Source organism: Bos indicus, chromosome 4 (assembly GCF_029378745.1).
Source record: "Bos indicus isolate NIAB-ARS_2022 breed Sahiwal x Tharparkar chromosome 4, NIAB-ARS_B.indTharparkar_mat_pri_1.0, whole genome shotgun sequence".
Lineage (NCBI taxonomy): Eukaryota > Metazoa > Chordata > Mammalia > Artiodactyla > Bovidae > Bos > Bos indicus.
In genome coordinates this window covers 36,903,428-36,925,857 of record NC_091763.1, presented here as the reverse complement: position 1 = coordinate 36,925,857, position 22,430 = coordinate 36,903,428, and the positions used below count along the sequence as shown (strand labels likewise).

Below are 22,430 nucleotides of genomic sequence, written 5' to 3'. Positions count from 1 at the left end.
AAAATGTGTTAATTGTAATTCCTTCAATCTTGGATTCTAGGTATGCAGTAAACATTCCAAATATATAATAATATCCAGGTTTTAACGTATTACAGATTTAGTTATGATGTTATTTTTATATTATTTTTCATTAAGAAAAGCTTAAAATTCAAATGAATTATTACTAAATTAGGCAATGTTATACATTTCACATGGAATGAAATTAATACACATTTTTAGTTCAAACATGAATTCCACACTTTCAAGCAACACTTAGTCTGTATACAAAGCCCTCTAGAGCTAAATGATTTAAGAAGCATAAAACCTTTATCTTAATTAATTTTATTGCTGTAACAAGATCATATTGCTATTTATTAGTATATTCAGGGTTTCTTTATCAGTAACACATTATCTCCAAACTAAGTTTTTGTTTTAAATTTAAACTTCCAACAAAGTCTATAGATACATGAAAGTAATACAAATACGTTGTTTCAATTCTGAATACTGAAGGCTCAAGAAAATTGAGTATTTAGTAAATGGAATAGGTTAATACATTTATATTTAATATTATTATTAACAAGGTAACTGTGTTTTAACCTATATGGACTGAATATATGAAAGTTTTAAGTTGTAGATAATACTACAGTCAATAATATCTAATGTGTAATCAAAATATTTAATTAGATATTTGGGTTATTTCTTTTCTCTAGTATTTTCTAAAACATTTTAAATGATCCAAATGTTGTAGAACACATCTCATTAGCAATGAAAAATGTCATGTTCACAGCTTCTTGTAAAACATTAGCTACAATAAAAAACAAAGCAAAGTTTACTGCCCCTGTAATGAATGCATCAGTGTAATAATACTAATTTCTATTAAATTTTTCAATAGGTTGTGTGCATACCATTAATCTTTAGGTTTATATTAGTAAGTATTGTATATTACTTTTATCTATTATTGCTTATTTCTTAAATACTGGTGAATATCAAGGGGAATAGGTAGCATTGAGTGAGTAGTAAAGAATACATTGAAATGATTATTTTGCCAAATTAAGATGGTGTTTTTGTTTTCTAAAACAAAAGTAAAGCAAGTTTGTGTAGAAGTTTAGGATATATCTAAGAGTTCCCTGAATTGTAACACCTTGCTTTATACACAGAAATAAAGAGATGATGTACTTATATGAAGAAGCTGTTTCAAAAATGAAATCCGATAAGATAAATGTCAAACAGTGTATTTATTTCTAATAGTCCTCCTACCTCTTTGCAGTAGGAAAATAGCGAGAGCATGAGGAGCCATCCCAGGCACAGTAAGGGTCTCGGGCAAGGCAGCATTCTGCACAGGCTTTCCCGTAAATATCACATCTGTGTAAAGGGAGTTGTGTGACCCCCGTGGTAGAGCCAATATATAGTTGTTGCTGTGGAAAGAGTTTACTGTTATGACAAAAATTACCTTGTTTTTAAAATATCTTTTTCCTTAAGAAAAAAAAAAGAAAATGTTATACTTTAGCAAGCATACATTTATCTTTGTGGGTTTAAAATATTTCATTTCTGGTAATTTTTTCGAAGGCCTGGCAGAAAATGTGACCATCTAAAATACATCAAGGTCGAAATCCATATATTTGACTGAAACAGGTATATTTTATAAGGGAAGATGAAGGAAGACAGTAGTAGTTACATGTCAATTAAATCTCATGAAAATAAAAAAATTTTTAAATGACATTACTGAGCAATGGACAGTCCAAACCTTCAGTTTGCTCTTAGCTTGCATTTTAAAATTCTGCTGTTTATAATTTTGATTAACCAGATTACCTACCCTGCCATGTATTCTGATTGGTTTTGAGGCAGGGATCTTTTGCTTTTGACTCTTGGGGACTTCCACGTTAGGTTTGCCCTCCTATAAGCAGGGAAAGGGTGAAGTTTTGGTGCTTGTATTGGTAAGAAGCTTTGCTCAATTTTAATCATCTTGCCTTTGTACTACCTCCAGAAGACTACTTTAAACAAAAGTACTCAATTAACTTCTCACTCAAAGATCATCATTTAGGGGAATCGAGGACACACTGCTTGGTGCCATGGGCTTGAACAAAAAGCTCAAATGTCAAAAAGGTGGGATATTGGGCATCAACATATCTGGATTCTAGGTCTTGCCTGACATTAACTCTCTGTTGATCTTGGGCCATTCACATAATTTTCCTAAGACTTAACTTCCTTATTCATAAAATAAGCATGTTTAACTAGAGCTTCAAAGTATGCATCCAAATAAAACATCTATGCTGGAGTTATTCTCAATGAATTTGAAGTTATCAAAGGAGCCAGAATTGGAGGGAAAAAAGCTTTCATATCAGTGATTAATTTAGGTTTTTGATACAAGTTAAAAAATACCTTTAACAAAGTTGCCCAATGTAGCATATCAGTTGCAACTTTATGTAAACACAAAATTAAATACAAATAAAACTGTTTTGTGATTGTTCTACATTTTACTATCAATATATAGTAAACTATATACTATACTAGCTCCCTTTCTTGTACTAGATGATTGAATAATTATAATAAATATTAAATGTGAAAAATTTTATGTACTTAAACATGATAGTACATATAAAAAAGACCCCAGAAGTGTATTTTAATTTCTCCACTATAGAAAAGAATAGTTACAGAAAAGCCCGACTTGGAACTATGGCGTGCTCTTTTAGTATTACAAGTTGCCTATTAGTAAGCAATGGATATAATTAAAATCACATTTCTAGTTGGCTTTCAAAGATGGACTACATATAGCAGATATGTTTGAATGAAGAAAAAGTATCTATTAGAATCTAAGAAATTATTGACGGTAAGGAGCATTATATAGAAAATAATTATATGCTTAAAGCTAACCAACTTACTTATATGTTAACACAAAACAGGGAAAAGAAAGGGGGAAGAAATAATACAATAAAAACTAAACTATTATGGAGGTAGTAATCCTGATAAATATTACTTATTCCATTTCAGTAAAGTGAAGAATATTTATTTTAAATAGTATTCCAGTATAGTATATGGAATATGGTATACATTACAGATGTTCAATTTCTCAGTATATTCACCTTGTATTTTTATGTTGAAAGATGCTACAAACCACAGCAAATTAAGAAATGATAGTTAAAGTCTCTGGGAGTAAAAGATGAAATATTATTAAGCCTTTTTGTTGAGAGAAAATGAGACTGATTTGTACCCCTCTTATAGCATCTACAGAACCTGCATGTGATAATATTTCTCAAATTATGATTAACTGTTAACAGAGATCTTAACTAATGCAAAGAACTTTTTTCCCTCCTATTATTTCTCTCTTCCAAAAGCACCTTTAAAAAATGAACTTAGATTGTATAGGGAGGAGGGAGAGGGTGAGATGTATGGAGAGAATAACATGGGAACTTGCAATATCATATGTAAAATAGACAGCCACTGGGAACTTGCTATATGCCTCAGGGAACTCAAACAGGGGCTCTATGACAATCTAGAAGGGTGGGATGGGGAGGGAGACGGGAGGGAGGTTCAGGAGGGAGTGGACATGGTAGACCTATGGCTGATTCTTGTTGATGTTTGACAGAAAACCAAAAAATTCTGTAAAGCAATTATCCTTCAGTTAAAAAAAAAAAATTAAGTGGCAAAAAAAAAAGAAGGCAAGAAATCATAATGTGATTTAAAAAAAATGAAACAACCATAATATTTAAATGATAGATTAGTTAAAATGAGGTAGCAGTATTTAGAGGCATGTCTGGCATTGGTGAATATAAGATATACCAAACCATATACTGTGGACATAATTATTTAAAAAGCTATTGAACAAGTTGGTCATACATAAGAAAAAGATTTCTATGTTTGACCAATAACTTTTAAGAAGCATGAGAAAACTTCATACTTATAGATTTCTAAGAATATGGCATTGAGTAATAAAGGAGTTGTTATCCAAATAATAAATTCTATATCTGTCAGATCCCTTTGGCAGAAATTCGGAGAAATAATACCTGAGAAAAATATGAAATGAAAAATATGGCAACTGAAATCATTGTAATGAAAACCTAAAGTGTGATAAAATGGAAAAAAATTAATACAATCAATGTAGTTTTCATTTTACAATTACTCTGCTGTACTATTAATGATTTGCAAATAAATTATGCCATCTAAATGAAATGTAGGGGAGGCTTGCAGGCACCATTGAGCATAATCCAGTCACCAGCAAATAACCTGATGTGCTTTTTCTGCCCAATTTAACATCACCACAGGCTTTCTCACTATCCTTCTTAATAAGTTGCAGGTCATAAGCAGGATATGAGTCCATTTATCCAGAAAATTAGTTGCAACACGTTTGTCCCTCTTGATACTACTGCCTCACTTTTAAAATTTCCACGAGCATAAATGAAATTGACTCACATCTGAATGAAGTCAAACTCCGGTAACGGAAAATGAAGGCTAGGGTTACTTTCTTCTAACCTAGTATTTTAGGTTGATAAATTGTTTTTGTTTTTTGGTAAAATGTGTTGCGTTTAATGGGCCATTCTTAAGGTAGGTTTAAAAATGTTAAAACAGACAGAGATAGTTTACAAAACTGAATGCAATGTAATTAAGACTGACGAAGTCCAGCAGAGAATAAATAAATAGTTTTAAAAATCATTATAGGAAAGAATATCCCAGTCTAGCTACCATCCTGGAACTCCCCGGATTTCCTTGCCAACATTTGACAATTTTTAGATTACAAGAACAGGTGAACACATACTTATAAAGTATAAGATGACAGTATCAGGTCAATAATATCTGCACTCTGGATTTCTCTAAATATCTTGGAGATTATCAATGTATTTTGATACAAATGTGTTGAAAAGGTATCTACTAAGTTTTACCAGCACAGTATTTTGGCATCTTGTATGACAAAAAATGGCATGGTTAGAGATAAAACATGTAAGTAAGATCTGCCATCAGAAATAAGATCTGCCAAATCAGTCTCATATTAAACAATTTTGTATGTAAGTTTTCACTTCAGAGAGCGAGAAGTCAAAAAGTGACTACTTTTTGACTATTTCTCCTAGGTTATTTAATAATTAATTTCAACTCAGGATACAAGTCATTTTTTAAAATTTAAATTTGATATATTCATAGAAAGGCTAGGTAACATTTTTGCAGAAAAGATAATTCATTAGAAGTTAAAATCATATTTGCTTTGCCATTATCATTGAGCATTTCATTAAGAGTCCTGCCAAAGCATTCATTCAACAGGAATGAGAAGACTATTAACATGCTGTCCTCAAGCTTTGAATTCAAAGAGTTTAATAATTTATCATTTGCAGGGACTGTTTTGCTGTTTCCCTTTTTATTTAGCCAAACTAAATGTTTTCTCTAGTACATGATACTACTGAAAACTTAAAATTAACTAAGTCAAAATTCTCCAAAAATATACTGTCCAGTGCATGATTTTAGTAGCCTGTATAATACAGTTTGTTTGTACATGTAAATTAAATTATACATTTATTTATATTCCAAAACATTCACCCATGTTATTTCAGAGGATATATAGATGCAAATATGAGTTATTACTGAGGAAATTATGTTACAATGGCCAAGAAGGAAATACTATAAATGAAAATCTACAACAAACAGTGATCTAAGAGGGCTTCCCTGGTGGCTCAGCGCTAAAGACTCCGTCGGCAATGCAGGAGCCTCAGGAGATCTAGATTCAATCCCTGGATTGGGAATATTCCCTGGAGAAGGAAATGACAACCTACCCTAGTATTCTTGCCTGGAAAATCCCACAGGCAGAGGAGTCTGGTGGGCTCTAGTACATAGGGTCGCAAAGAGTCGGAGACAACTGAAGCGACATTGCATGCGTATGACCTAATAAATATATTTATAGGACATATATGTGTGCAAGGGTACTAAGTTGCTTCAGTCGTGCCCAACTCTCTGCGACCCTATGGACCATAGCCTGCCAATCTACTCAGTCCATGAATTCTCCAGGCAAGAATACTGGAGTGGGTTGCCATGCCCTCCTCCAGAGGATCTTCCTGACCTAAGGATCCACCCTGCCTCTCTTATGGCTCCTGCATTGGTAGGCAGGTTCTTTACCACTCACACCACCTGGGAAGCCCATAGGACATATGAGACTGGTCAAAAGCATGAGGGCAATGAAATTATCTTTAGTTTTCATTCTGCTATTTATAGTAAGAATGTTTTTTTCCTCTTGTGTTTTGAACAACTGTTAATAAACCTATAAAATTTGATGGAACATAAATATATTTATCTATTTGAAACAAAGTTAACAAAATATAGATTACCAATTGTAATGTATAATGTTATTACCTGCTTAGTGGAAAGCTCCATTGCTGAAATAGTAGTTGGTTCCTAAAGAAGAAAAAGAAAATGTGAAATGTTCAGTCAATTAGAAAAGTTACAAAATGCCAGCATAAACTTTCAGAAAGATAACTTCAGTGCCTACAAGCAGCAATATAACTGGGGGGGAAAAAAAAACATGTGAAAGAAATTGCATAGACAAGTGTTCTATGTGTGGAGCAGACAATAAGTGCATCTTCCAGTTAAAGACCATCAAGAACATACCTGTGGATCAAGTTGGGGGCACTGCTCACTATGATAAAGGAGACTGGGGGGACTCAGTAAGAGTGAGATGGAAAGGACTTAATATGTTTTGGACTTGTGTTTAGGTGATTTGAGGGAGTTCCAGGAAGCAGGATTTCGCTTTATATTGGATGCTGTCACAAAGCAAAGGTAATTCTATGATTAGGTATCTTCATAAGTTTCATTTAGAAGGAGGAAAAAACAGAGTGAACCTAGAGCAGTTATTGGGAAAGTAGCAATCACTCACTAGGGCAGATAGGGAGATTGTTCATTTTTATGGTTTGGACAATGTTTATGTTCTCTTCTGTGTCAGACATGATTACAGAATGGACTTGTTACTGTTCTGGTTTACCGTGGTCTGACAATAGCCCCGTCTGATGCTGGGGCTCTGTGAAAATTTGTATGTTCAACTGGAGAACACTGTGGCTGAGGTGAGAATGTCAGACCAGCTCCTAATAGCACCAAGAATGGGCTGAGGGTATAGAGCTGGTGTCCAGCTGGCAAGAACTGTAAGAGCTTGGTTGAGACGATATTACTTCATTATCATTAAAATGACTATTTAAGGTGCAAAGGTCTACATTCGGGGCTCTGCTGAAGAACATAATCTCTTTAATTTCTGTCAACCGACTAATTTAGAGAAGTCATGACTAGAGAAGAAATAATCACCAGCACCCTTATTAAAGTATTCTGTTAAAGCCTACTATAAGCATATGTAGGCTACATAAATAAATGCTGTTCTCTAATGAACTCAGACCACCAAATTACTATTTACCTAAACACATTTGAGTATGTTCTCTCAGATTCACTTTCACTGAACTCCAATCCATCCTGTTTCATCAGTGACAATTACAACACTAACAAGAGATAGCTTGGGGGGGTTTATAGAAAGGTAATGAGAAGGAGGCTTAGACGGGATGAACAAAATCCTGAAAGTTCTCTCTGAAGTCATGCCTTGAAGAAAGTGTAAAGAGTTGGACTCAGGGGTTAAACTGTATGAATTCAAATGGTAGTAACACAAGTCTTGTCAGAAGGTTGATATTAGGTGTGGTATAGAAACTATTTCTAATTTCTCATCTGAAAAATACATACAATGGTATCTTCTGCATAGGATTGCTATAATGATCAAATTAATTAATAAATGTAAAATACTTCACAAACATGTTTGTCACATACTGTTTATTCAGATCTCTCCTGTCTCTCACATGCACATACATACACTCAACACACACTCACATACACATTCATATCCTTCCTTGGCTTCAGGTTTTCTCTTCAGTGCTTATCACTATCTAGAAATACATAGATATGACATTTGTGGTATGTATATGATTTATAGGTGATATTTATCTTGGGTCGTACACGTTTCTTCCTATACCTCAAAGTTCTTATCTGAAGGTAGAGAGGACTGAGAGGAAGGAGGAAAAGCCAATAAAAAGGCAGGTCATGTAAGTCAACACTGAGAGAAAATCTGAGGATAGTAGACAATGACTCTCTCAAAGCTATCCACTGAGGTTAGTACCAAGAAAAGTTACTCATTGCATGCCCACAGGGCTGTTAAATCTCCCAGACTCCTAGCTGTGACTCTTGCTTGCCCTTTTGCCTGTCAGAGAAGTATGGGGGGAAAAAGTGAAAGATACCCAGTGGGAATTCGAGGTTAGGCTGACAGGATGTGAGGACAGCGGAAGAGGCATGTCACATTTTCTTAACTGTCTATGTTCCTTGCCCCAAGCCTTCCCCAATCGCCTACCACCCAACGCTAATTCAGCACAGGCATTTTTGGCTGTTTAGTTCACTGCCATATACTTGGGATTGCTTATCCTACAGTTGTCCCTTGAATAAAGGGGTTTGAACTGTGTGGGTCCACAAAGACATGGATTTTTTCAATAGTTAACACTGCAGTATTACACCAGCAACAGTTGGATGAATCCACGCATGCAAAACCAGAGATATGGAGGGCCAGCTGCAAAATTACACTCAGATATTCCCCTGCACAGCAGGTGGGGGCCTCTAACCCCCAAAGTTGTTCACAGGTCAACTACATTTACATGTTTTTGGTAATTATTTATTAAATAATGGAATAAGCAAATGCATTCCCTACAAATTTCCCCCTTTCTCTCATATCTCTTTTACTCTCTCCATTATACTCTGTTCCTTCCACTGAATTTGTACGACACACAGGGAGCCATCTTTTTAAAAAAGTTTTTCCTCAACGCTTCAAGCTTATCTGTATTTTATTTGAAAATAATCTGATTATTCTATACTCTCCATCTTTACTCGTTCATATCTCATTTGGTGCCATGTATCCCTCAGCCCACTGACTCTAGGCCTTACTCTGGAGAGAAGGCCTATGATTTTCAGGAGGGATGGCTGATAACCTGTAGTGCTGAGTGGAAGCTTCAGTCTATTGTGATTACTGGACTTCCTGTTTGATATAGCACTAGTGACCACTCAATTCTTGACTGCTTCCTCTATTTAGATTTCATTATGCCTTAGAACTCTTTATTAACTATTCTTAATTTTTTCGAGTTTTTTCTATTTCTAGTCATTCTTCATATGTTTGCCTTTCCTTACTGAGTCCTATCCACTCCTCCTTGGATGCTCCATTCTTTTCCTGTTGGGCTTGTGGTTTTAATTACCTCCTATGTGCTATAGAATTGCAGATTTCCACTTTGAACCCTGATATCTAAGCTGAGCACAGAATTTTCTTAACAGATTTAAGACTATCTGCCTGAGACATAAATGAGACAAATGATTTAGGATGTAAATTAATTTGATAGGATAATTTAGAATTGCCCCACAGTTACCCATTTTCATAGCTTAATGATATTAAAGATAACAATTTTCTATAGGAACTATCAATCATAAAGACAACGATGATGAAAGGAATATCTATCAATTTTCTCTATATAGAAATAAGATTTTTGAAATTTATTCCATCAAATCACAAAAATCAAGGGACCAAGTCATCATAGATTTTTTGTTTTAAAAGACAAAACTGATTGTTATATTTAGGTTTATATAATATTGGAATCAGTGAATCCAAACAAAGAATTTAAAGCAGAAAAATATTCCACAGCAGCTTCTTCCATTCCAACAGTTTCACAGGGAAAATGGTTATGTTGTTATGTATATAAGCAGCTAACTTCATGGAGACTTTCGTGAAATAAATTTTATAGCCAAGGTGCAAGGAAAGCATTTCTTAGCGAATTAACAGGTAGTATAATTAAAATGAAAGTTAGCTATGTCTAGGCTCTTTTCAAACAACTTCAGTGAAACTATCTATAAATGAAGCTGGTGAATTTTCACACATTTCACATACACTGACAATACAAAATTAAAATGTCTGTAAGGCAGACTGAAATGATCACTTTATATATAAATTGTAAAACAAAACAAACCTCAATATACAAGAAACTCCACTGTGCCATATAATGATTTCAAAGTTCTTAAATTAAGATCGTAGACTCTCTCTATTAAAAGCAGCTTACTTATATTTTAGATCATGAAACAGTTTGGAATAGGATGTGCTACATGCTGCCTGTGGTTGAATTTTAGCAGACAATATATTGAGATGACATCCATTTAAATAAGCTATGTTTTTTTCTGAGCCTAGTTGGTAATGAATATGACTTCCATTTAAAACAGATGTAGCTTTATAAGCATTTTTTCATGAAACTGGTTTTAATTGCAAATTTAACTGGAGTTTGAGTAAAAATGAAATTAAAAACTTAGCATCTTTTCAAGATTTTCTATGACTCTAATTTGCTATATATATTTTTTTCAGATATTTTAAATCTAGCCCTTATTAAACTTTCACACTTGCAGAGCTTTTCAACCTGCTGATCCCAGGAGAATCAGACAGCGTTCCCTGGATGCTAAGCATGCTGAAGCTCCATTAGAATGAGTTAACCGACTAGGTTTTGGAAAGCATCAATTATGTTTTACATTTGAATAAAAATTAAACTCTTTCATTTGTTTGCTCAGCTGTTCATGGAATACTGCATAAATTGGGTTTAAAATGAATGTATTATCTATGTAAATGCCTTGCAATCCTTTGCAGTCAATAGCAGTATAAATAAAATCCACTGTACTAAATGCATTGCAACTTGATATAACCAGCCACTGTATCAAAAGTAAAACCCTCCTTGGACTGGAAAAAAAAAATCTCAAGTGCATAAAGTAAAAGTCAGCATACTTCTAGTTTTCACAGCTTTTGAATATTTTTAACAAGGTATAGATTTAGAATTTTCAAGCAGTTATTTTAAATGAGATTGTCATTTATTTAACTAGTTAATAACAGCTACAATTGACTAGTAACCTTAATTAGAAAAACAAAAAAAACTGATGAAGAAGTTGAGGCTCAACTGACTTTAACCAATTTGTTTGGAATATCACAGTAATTGTGATTCAAACACGAGTTTATGTTACAAGTAATATTTGAAATAGGTTTTTGTCTTAGTACTTTAATACCATTTTGAATATATGATAGCTATTTAAAGTAATTTCTAGAGTCCTATGAAAATGAAAGTGTTAACTGCTCAATTGTGTCTGACTCTTTGTCCATGAAATTCTCCGGGCAAGAATACTGAAGTGGATAGCCACTGGGGAATCTTCCCAATCCAGGGATCAAACCTGCAACTCCTGCATTGCAGGCAGATTCCTTACTGTCTGAGCCACCTGGGAAGCCAATTTATTTCATCTCTTATTTCCCAATAAAATTTTACTCTAAAATGGAAATTTCATCACTGAGGAATATTCTTCTTACTATACTCTGATTGGGATTTGATTTCACCCAGAATAGAAGTATCTTAGATGTAACTAGAACCACTGGAATGTCCTGTGATTAACCAGGGTGTTTTCTTAAAACCAACCTCAAAATGGCAATGGACACAGTACTGGCTTTAATTAGAATTTTATATGAGGTTGGTTATTCAGTCTAGCAAAGATACATAATGAATATGGTCTCCTGGAGATGATATTATGGTAATATAACTGTTTGGTTGACATTAATGTCTTTCTTTTTAAAATCCAAGAGTATCAGATACCACCAGGACCCTAAATCTGTTCCTTGTCTATTCACCTTGTCAAATCAACACAGTGTTTCAGTTAACCCTTTTTAAATTTTATGTTAAATGCAAGGCTCAAATAAAAATAAGGAAACTATAACATTTCTCTGCTAGTATCAGTGTATATAGAAATTGCTTTAATGTGTTGTGTTTTTTGCCCTACTTCTGCAAAATTAAACAAAGTTTGACAGTGAAATATTCCAATTGCTAGACCACAATATATGTATGAACTTTGCCTGATAGAATAGAATGTTGAAAGTAAATATTTCTTTAAACTCTGCCCGAATACATTTTGTCTACTTGAGTGCCAAAGAAATAATAATGACAACAATGCATGGCAGACAATATGGGAGAGAAATGGAATATTTATCTGAGGAAGATGCGTCCCTATGTTGCAAACAATCTTTTCATAAAATCATAAACTCATAAACAATTATTTCCATGAAAGCATATTATTACTTATTTATACCTAATTGTTAAAAACTGATAAAGAACCTCTCTCATGACATCTTAAACCATGCAGAAATCATTCAGTAATTATTACGGGTATAATTAGATTGTGTAATCCTTTGGAAATTGCAAAATACTAATAAAATCTAGTAGACACTAAATACTTGTGCTTGCAAGATTGCTGGCTTCCCATCTCTGAAGATTTTGCTGAAAGTCATTTAACAGTTTGAAGTAGCATTTTTAAACTAAAACTTGTTTTGATTTACTAAAACAAATCTAGATAAGATTTGAAATATAAACTTAAAATCCCAGAGATACAAGGAATGAAAATTAGCTAGAATACAGCATTATTTCAAAATTGTATATATTCCGATTAAATGATAGAAAAAAGAACCTTATTTAATGGCATGGCATAGCAATATAATTCTACAAGATAAAACTTAATTGTACTAATAATAAATCAAGTACTTGAAACTATGAGGGAAGACATGTTAGAAAGAGTCTCTAAGCTGGGTAAGGTCAGAGCCCATGTTTATAGTGTCCATCCCTGATTCATTAGAACTTAGCCCTGTGCCAGAACAATGGTGGACATGTTTGTTTAGAGCTGAATTAGTAAATGAAACTTGTTATAATAACATACAGTAACTAAAAGGGAATATGTAGAGGAACCACGACAAATCCAAAAGTAAAAGATTATGGAAATAATTAAGAAATTCTAGAGTTAACATAATATTTTAGTAGCTCCTATAACTTCATTGGCATGGTGGTGGCAATATAAATTTCTAAAAAAAAATAATTGGTAAATTTTTTTTTTCTACTAGAAAATAATATGGGATATAATCAAGCAGGATAACTTGTTGCTGTTCTTGGTTTATCTTCCTTATACTCTGGCACCTCACTTTAAGGAGGGTCTCCATAGACAAGACTTTAAACTCCTTAATTTTTCATATTTCATTTTTTGCATAAATACTGATTTCTTTATTCATTTAACAAATGCTGGTTGAAAACATATTTTAGGCTCTGGAGACACAATAATGGATATAAGACAGAAATTTATATATCTGCCTCTTAGTGCCTATAATTTGTTTGCTAAATCTAAATGGACCCTATACGACTGACACAGTCCATTTGGAAAACTGTATTTTACTCCTTGGAAGAAAAATTATGACCAACCTAGATAGCATATTCAAAAGCAAAGACATTAGTTTGCCAACAAAGGTCCATCTAGTCAAGGCTATGGTTTTTCCAGTGGTCATGTATGGATGTGAGAGTTGGACTATGAAGAAAGCTGAGTGCCAAAGAATTGATGCTTTTGAACTGTGGTGTTGGAGAAGACTCTTGAGAGTCCCTTGGACTGCAAGGAGATCCAACCAGTCCATTCTAAAGGATATCAGTACTGGGTGTTCTTTGGAAGGAATGATGCTAAAGCTGAAACTCCAGTACTTTGGCCACCTCATGTGAAGAGTTGACTCATTGGAAAAGACTCTGATGCTGGAAGGGATTGGGGGCAGGAGGAAAAGGGGATGACAGAGGATGAGATGGCTGGATGGCATCACCGACTTGATGGATGTGAGTCTGGGTGAACTCCGGGAGATGGTGATGGACAGGGAGGCCTGGTGTGCTGCGATTCACGGGGTCGCAAAGAGTCAGACACGACTGAGTGACTGAACTGAACTGAACTGGACTGATTTTTGAATTTGTAGGCTAAAGTATCAATGTGTAAATTCTGAAATGGGAGGCAGTGGAAGATAGGAATTAGTCATCATTCTATAACAGACAAAATAAGGTCCAAGTGCTTAAATTTTAAAAATCATAGTAGAATTATAATGATTGTGTGATTTTAAGACTTAAACCAAGGATTAGCAGAGAAAGCTACTGTAAATGCAGCTTATATTCACTGTAGACAAACTAAAACAAGTAAAATTATATTGATGATAAGATTCTAAGCACAGTAACTAGCACTGTCCTGGATATTCCACAGATAGTGTCTCTAATTCTTCTAGCTTCCTTGTGAGATAGGTATTATTTTCCCTGTCTATACTGATGGGAAAGCTCAGATGAACTCTTTGTTGTCCAAACAGAACTATTATGTAGGTATGATTCAAGAACCTAAGACCTTCCCAGTAGAACATTTCTTAGTTACTACTAGGTGTCTGTGTCATGATTTATCAGTTACATATTTCAAAGCTAATTACAATTTTACCTGAAACAATATCAATTAGGAACTTGCCATATTTTACTTTATTTTCTCTTCAAACAATTACTGAAATAGGGAGCAAGAGCCCTATTGAGTTAATAAGTACAGGGTTAAAAGAAGTCTTGGGAAGATTTTGCTTACAATCAAAATATTAAATCAACTGAAAACTTCAATACAGGCACTTCACTTTATAGATAAAGTGTCTGAAATTCCTGGAGACTAAATGAGGTAATTTTTAGTTATGAGACTAGATCCGACATTTCTCATTTTCTGCCACTAAATAATTCAATTTATTTTTAGTAAATAAATGTTTGTTTTTACCTTCTTCTATCAAAAACTGAAATAACACCTTTGATAGGCATCATTTCTCTGTTATGTTTCATAAATAATTCATATCAAGGTATGTCAATTCAAACTTCCTCCTAGCTGATTTTCTAAAAGGAAAAATAGACTGTGGTATATGTTAAATTACTTTAGTTTTCTACTCTCACCGCAACACATAAACTGCTGCCTCTATCCCCAATCTTGTATAAACTTAGCTGAGCCATAAGTGATTGATTCATGACAAAGGGACAACTACCAGTACCTTTCTTACTTGTGCTGCTGCTGCTGCTAAGTCGCTTCAGTCGTGTCCGACTCTCTGTGACCCCATAGACAGCAGCCCACCAGGCTCCCCCGTCCCTGGGATTCTCCAGGCAAGAACACTGGAGTGGGTTGCCATTTCCTCCTCCAATGCATGAAAGGGAAAAGTGAAAGTGAAGTCGCTCGGTCGTGTCCGACTCCTAGCGACCCCATGGACTGTAGCCCACCAGGCTCCTCCCGTCCATGGGATTTTCCAGGCAAGAGTACTGGAGTAGGGTGCCATTTGTAAAGACTAGGAATTCGTAACAAATTTTCCACCAGTGATATAAAAATCGTGAACATTTTCTTTCGCTAACAAATGATTTCTTTAGAAAAATGTGATAAAACAACTCACAAATAAGATTTTAAAAATTTTAAAAATTACTGAAATGTCTTCATTTCTTTATTCTGAATGTATTTCTTTAATACATTCACGGAAGTCATCTGTCACCCCAATTATACCATAAAGTGTGAAAGAAGGGATTTGGGAGGCCGGAGGCACACAGAGTTTGTTCAGTGAGGTAACTTACATTAATAGTATAAAATGTAAATCATATAATTTATCACTGAGAAAACAAAATATGAGCCAAGGATATATTTCTTTACATTTTTAGATTTAACTAGCATTGAAAGTTTCAAGGTTTATTTTGACTAGTGTCTGGCTTTTTAATTGACAAGCTAATTAGAAGAGTATGCCAGACTACTTGTCCATACCAAGATCAGTGTGCAGCTGTCCTAGGGGAAGGACATACAAGTGAACTTGTCGACACTTGAAATTAAGCAGCACTCACCCGAAAAACTGTCATTTCTTCAAGCAGAACTTCTTCTAAATCATGCCAGGTCTCCTTAGGAATTGAAACTACTTTAAGAACAGTTCCAACATCTTTGAAAGAAAGTAGAGAACACCACAATTTAAACAGATCTGAAGAGAGTTTAGTGTTAATAAATTATATCAGTAATTGAATAGAAAGAATGGCATTTTGATGTCAGCCTTTTAAAATTTATTTTATTGTTATAGCATTAGTAATATATATTCAAATGCATTTCATGAAACTAGATAAAATATAAATGTAGCTATGGAATAAAAATAATTGAATTTTTTAGAAATATATGAAGCCTTGAAGGTGGTTTTATTCTAAACCTGTGTAATTAAAAAATGTATATATATAAAATAATCATTAAGTTGGATTATTTTTATTTTTAATCTCAATTATCAGGTGTCTCAAAAAAAAAACTAAATTAAAAACAGTATCAGTTTGACAGTATGGGGGCTTCTCAAAAAACTAAAATCAGAACAACCATACTGCTGGGTACATATCAGAAAAGAATCAAGAACACTAGCTTAAAAAGATACACGCGCTCCCATATTCACAGCACTATTATTTACAACTACCAAGGTATGCACATAACCTAGGTGTCTGTCAACAGATGAATGGATAAAGAAGATGTTCGTGTATACACAATGGAATACTACTCAGCCATAAAAAGAAAGAAATTTTGCATTTATAGCAATATTGATGGACTTGGAGGGCATTATGCTAAGTAAAATGAGTCAGACAAACTCCATCTATCTTATATGTGGAATCTAAAAAATACAACAAACTAGAATATAACAAAAGAATAAGCAGACTCACAGACATAGAGAACAAAATGAGTGGTTAACAGTGGGAAGAGAGAATGGGGGAGGGACAATATAGGGGTGAGCAAAAAAGGATTATTAAGGGGTTATATGGAACCATGTGTGAAACTTTGGAAAATATTAAAGCACTATAGAATTGAAGAATCTTTCATCCAATAAGAAATAAAAAAGAAGAAAAATCACACTTTGACATGACAAGTTTTTCTCGTTCTTGTCATGAAATCAGGAACTACTATCAATATTTAATATTCAAGCAAAATGGAAGCAATGTTGCCAAGCAACAAAAGTCGTTGAACTTCAGAGCCCGACTGCTCATCATCTTCCCATGAGGAAGCCTTTAGTGCTTAGAGGTCCCTAAAAAGACAGCTCAATGACCATTTAGTGCTAAATGAAAATAATCTGACTTCTCATAATAAATACTAGATTACTTATTAGAGTGGTTTTTCAATAATTGGCCTAATCAATTTTGGCTTTGGTTTAATTAACAGAGTGCTAAAAATTTTTAAATTCATCATTATAAATAATAAAATAACTGTTAAAGTGAATACATTTTAATAGAGATTTCAAGTATTGCTTATTCATTGCTAAAAGATACAAAGTGTTTTAATGCTAAGAGTTGCCAGTTTTACTCTAAGTTGGGTTAAGAAGCTACTTGTGTACATGCTCAGTTGTGTCTGACTCTTGCAACCCCCACCAGCATTTCTGTCCATGGAAGTTTCCAGGCACAAATACTGGAGTGGGTTACCGTTTCCGACTCCAGGGTCTCTTCCCAACCCAGGGATCTAACCCACATATCTTGGATCTCCTGCATTGGCACGCATATTCTTTACCAACCTTACCAACTACACCACCTGGGAAGCCTACTAATTTTCCAGTATTTAGAGATATGTTTCTATTCTTGATAGAAGAAAGAACAGGGGTTTATGAAATTCAAAAATTTGACTCTTTGACATTCCATTTCATCAGATGATCAATTATTTTTAGCTATGCATGGCTCATTTTAATCAAATTTAACAGACAAATTATTTGAGAAGAAAAATCTTGTCTGTAAAAAATGTTACACCATAAAAATAATTCAAACTATTCATACCACAGATAACCATTTTCAGGAGATCAATATGATGTGGTATGTGAGCTCAAGAAAGGCTGCTAGTGTATCCCTTGTAAAGTTTTTTTTTAAAGCCCTCTTTTAAGAGGGTCTTTCTATGTTTACAGGACCTTAGACTACTCATAACACCAAAGATTAAAGGTAAATTAGGTTAATCTACTCTGTGCCTCTGATCGGTCTCCAGTATCCAAACATAACCTTATCTGTGTTCCAGATCAAGTTTTACTGAGTAGTATTTCAAACAATTTCACACAAATTGAATCAGATTACTCAACCAGGATCAATGTGCAACTTAGTTAAAAGGTAAAATTACTGTAATCAATTTACTTTGCTGACAGATGACCCTGCTCTGTGCTGACCAATAGCCATCCACAACATCAGATGTTCAACATGCTCATAAAATTGGTTCCTTTAAAGACAGCTCGCGTCCCAAGAAGAATTGAAAACTCAAGCTTGGATTTCTTTGGTCAAACTGCCAGAAGCAAGCTTTTGTTGCAGTGACAATGAGTGGGGGACTTTTCAACATTAAAGGCCAGAGGTGAAGAAAAAGGCAAGTGTGAGTTTATCGAACAAGCTTAACTACTCTGTAGAGAGATCTAATTATAATTTGACATTAAATGACAAACTAATATTTATTGAAGAGAAATCCTATCATCTTATAATTTCTCAAGATATTTATAACCAGAAGTTGATACTTGCAATTCATTGACTTTTACTGAACTCCAAGTCTCACTGGGATTCTTTAATTTGATAGAGAAACTTTCTCCCCCATAAAAGGATACTATAACGTATTGCTCAGAACCTGACACTGTTACACCTGATAACATTAAGTATTTCACAATTTTGTTATAAAACTTTAAGTCTTCAAAGCACTTACTGCGCAGATGCCATTCCTCTATAGTTAATGCAATTTTTTTCTCTGTTTCTCACCAAGGGAAAATAAATGTTATTACACAAGGTTTCAGTGGAGCACTCACTCTGTTTTCCCACTGATTTATGTCAGTTAACGTTAATGGAGACCAGGAATTTATTACCTTGGAATCTGACCCTAAGTAGCAAGTTTCAGATTTGTAACTGGTGCTTTCAAAATAGTATTATTAAAGAGAGTAGGGGGGAGATAGAGTAATATGTTATAACAGTAATGGAATTCATTCTGAAAATATACCTACCTACAAAATTCTTATTTCTAGCCACATAATTGGTAAGATATACTGTTAAATTTATATAGCAATGAATCTAAAATGTATATGCTGATTCCTTATGCCCACTTTGTTGCTTTTCTGATGAAGTTTGGTTTGCTTCGTTTTGTTTCTCATTGTATGGTAAACACACTTAACAAATTGTGTTGCCAGAATTTATTTTCTGGAAGTTTTTTGCACTCTACAATAATTTTAAAGTTCAGATAGTTTTGCATTAATATATTATAGAACATCTATTGACTGTCTTGGGAATTTTATGCATGGTTTGAGCAATATCTTTGTCCTGAAAAACCACTGGTCAAAAAAGAGTTATGACTCAATTATAGACACCTAATCATTATCTTTACCTGATTAAACTTATCAACTTTTGATTGAAAAGGAGATTTAAGTTAATAATGTCAACTTGTCTAAAATCATGACACATTAGAATGGGACAATGTTCAGGATTTTTATAGTTATTTATCAGAGGTTAACTATACCTTGAGCCCCAGTTCGATTCCTGGGTTGGGAAGATCCCCTGGAAAAAGGATAATCTACCCACTCCAGTATTCTGGGCTTCCCTGGTGGCTCAGATGGTAAAGAATCCGCCTGCAATGCGGGAGACCTGGGTTGGATCCCTGTTTGGCAAGATCCCATGGAAGAGGGCATGGCAACCCACTCCCGTATTGTTGCTGAGAGAATCCCCATGGACAGAGGAGCTTGACAGGCTACAGTCCATGGGGTCGCAAAGAGTCAGACATGAGTGAGTGACTAAGCACAGCACAGCATACCTTGACAGTGACTATAAAACATTCCCTCAGTTTTTAGTATACTTAATTAGTTAAATGCAATGTTCTGGAAGAACATTTAGAGCTGAAGTTAAAACATTTACCTGTTCCAATAAACATGACATCATACTGCCCATCTTCTGCATCCACTCGATCTACCACAATTTGTGTAAACTGATAATTTACATCTGTTTTGATCATTATCGGCCGGTTATTGATAGGAAATACTGGATTGTACATGGCTGGATGACTTCTTGCAAATGTTATAACGTCATCAGGAAGGTCTTTTGTAGAGTCAAATCCACCAAATGTTTTACTGGGACACTATTAAAATAAAGAGAATAATATCTTTTGATTACAATATAATGAATAGGACTATAATTTATATATTATATGGCCTCAATTGTCTAGAATTTAAATCTGCAATTTTTTTAAAATTTAAGTAACTGTTAAACTCAAAAATAAAAAAAATGTTGCTTAAATTAGTAGATATAATATGTGGTATATATTTTCTAAATATATTCTAAGTCTCAATGGGATGTCATCATTTCTCACCAGGAACTATAAATGTATCTAATGAACTCAGGGTACAGAAGTCTGATGCCTTTTATTAATGACAATACCATCTACATTACGTTATCAATGAAGAATTTGAAATAACGAATGAAATATGTTATCACTGCATGCAATTAATCATTAGTTTAGAAAAAGTCAATAATTTTCTTGAATACACTCATATTTTCCTATGATATCATGATAAACATAAACATGTTCCTTTCAAATTAAGAAAATATAAACTATTTTTTATTGCTTTATTTTAATATAACCCTGAAAAAATACTACAAAAGTACCAAAAATATTATTAATAATTACAGTAACTTTGGGGAAAAGAAGATGTGTTATTCAAAGTGTTTACCAACTTGTATGGCACAGAAACTGACCAAACACACTGGACCAAGCAGAAAAGATGATAGCCATAGAAAGCCAGACAGAATGCAGTGTTGTATACTGCCATAACATCGCCTCTGATTTAAATGCTCCATTTAAGGCAATAAAACAAAAACAAGAAAATTCCGATTTTAGTCTTTTCATTGCATTTAGTTATATGGTAAAAGCTTTTAGAGTACAATATCATCGTTTCTTGCTTTTTTGCCTTACACTTAGGTAATTTCTGCCATTTAGTTTAAGAGTTTGAAAGCTGAAATGTAATTAAGTGGTTCCTGATCTTGCAAGAGGCTTAGAAGGAGAAATCAATTGTCTTTGTCATTACCTTGATACAGATCATTAATAATTCATGAGAAATAAAATAAATAAAACTTGTTTTTAAATGGGAAGACTGTCTATCTATGAATATATATGTATATAGTAACCAGATACACACACAATAACACATTAATATATCAGTTAAGGGATTTAGGGAATTATTTCTGTTTTAGTAAATTAAAAAAAAATATTTATTTAATGAAATATCAAGTAGCTGTATAGCTGTATAAACTCCTGCTCCTGCTAAGTTGCTTCAGTCGTGTCCAACTCTGTGTGACTCCATAGACGGCAGCCCACTAGGCTCCTCTGTCCCTGGGATTCTCCAGGCAAGAATACTGGAGTGGGTTGCCATTTCCTTCTCCAATGCATGAAAGTGAAAAGTGAAAGTGAAGTCACTCAGTCATGCCTAACTCTTAGCGACCCCATGGACTGCAGCCTCCTAGGCTCCTCCATCCATGGGATTTTCCAGGCAAGAGTACTGGAGTGGGTTGCCATTGCCTTCTCCAGTATAAACTCCTAAAAGAAACAATAAAACATATTTTATGACATTAATTTTTTTTTTGCTTTTCTACCACCATTTAGAAATAACCTGCAAAAATTTAGAAATGTAAGATTGCATATTAAGAGATTTATTTATTTTAGATTTTTATCTTATAATTTGTCTCATTTTCTTGCCTAGCTTTTATCATTGTATTTAGTACTACTTAAGCTGTAGGTTTTTGTTTGAAAATGCCATTCTATTGACACACTGTTTGAAGGCCACTTACTGTGTTTTTCTCCGGGAGAAAGCAATGGCACCCCACTCCAGCATTCTTGCCTGGAAAATTCCATGGATGGAGGAGACTGGTGGGCTACAATCCATGGGGTCGCTAAGAGTCAGACACGACTGAGTGACTTCACTTTCACTTTTCACTTTCATGCATTGGAGAAGGAAATGGCAACCCACTCCAATGTTCTTGCCTGGAGAATCCCAGGGACGGTGAGCCTGGTGGGCTGCCGTATATGGAGTTGCACAGAGTCAGACACGACTGACGTGACTCAGCAGCAGCAGCAGCAGTGTTTTTCTCCAGTAGTGTAGATGGAATGACATATTCTGAGAAGCCCACTTTTGAAATTAATGGATTCATCTAAGTGAATTTTATTCACAGGGCATGGTGCTATCTCCTCTTGGAAGCCCTTCTCTAACTCCTGGCTTAGAGAAGGAATTAAGGCCTTCTGCCTTCTGCCTCCAGCACTTGGTGCAAATTGCTACCATGATTCCCCATGCTATAACAACTATCTGTGAATAATGGGTGAGAATTCAGGCTCTAGAACAAAACTGCCAGAATTAGTCCTGGCTCCTTTCTTTGCCTCAGAGTCTTGATCTGTAAGATGGGGACAATAATTGGGCTACTGAATATAATATGCATATACATATAAATAGGCCTGACAAAAATAAAATTTTAATTGCTATTAATTCTAAACACACTGTAGACATCTTCAGATCAAATACTTTGTAGCTCCAAATAACAGCACAATATCTAATGAAAGACTTCCACCAA

General features: G+C 34.3%; 1 protein-coding gene across 3 annotated transcripts in view; it reads right to left on the bottom strand.

Moving 5' to 3' along the window:
- The window catches only part of SEMA3A (semaphorin 3A), a 555,723-nt gene that overhangs the window by 34,586 nt on the left and 498,707 nt on the right, over positions 1-22,430 (bottom strand). For all 3 annotated transcript variants that reach the window (XM_070787658.1, XM_070787659.1, XM_070787657.1), the window contains 4 exons: positions 19,731-19,950; positions 15,705-15,796; positions 6,307-6,348; positions 1,237-1,394 (listed from right to left, as the gene is read on the bottom strand). In XM_070787658.1, the coding sequence (XP_070643759.1) occupies positions 1,237-1,394; positions 6,307-6,348; positions 15,705-15,796; positions 19,731-19,950 (512 nt within the window). The remainder of the gene's footprint in view (positions 1-1,236; positions 1,395-6,306; positions 6,349-15,704; positions 15,797-19,730; positions 19,951-22,430) is intronic.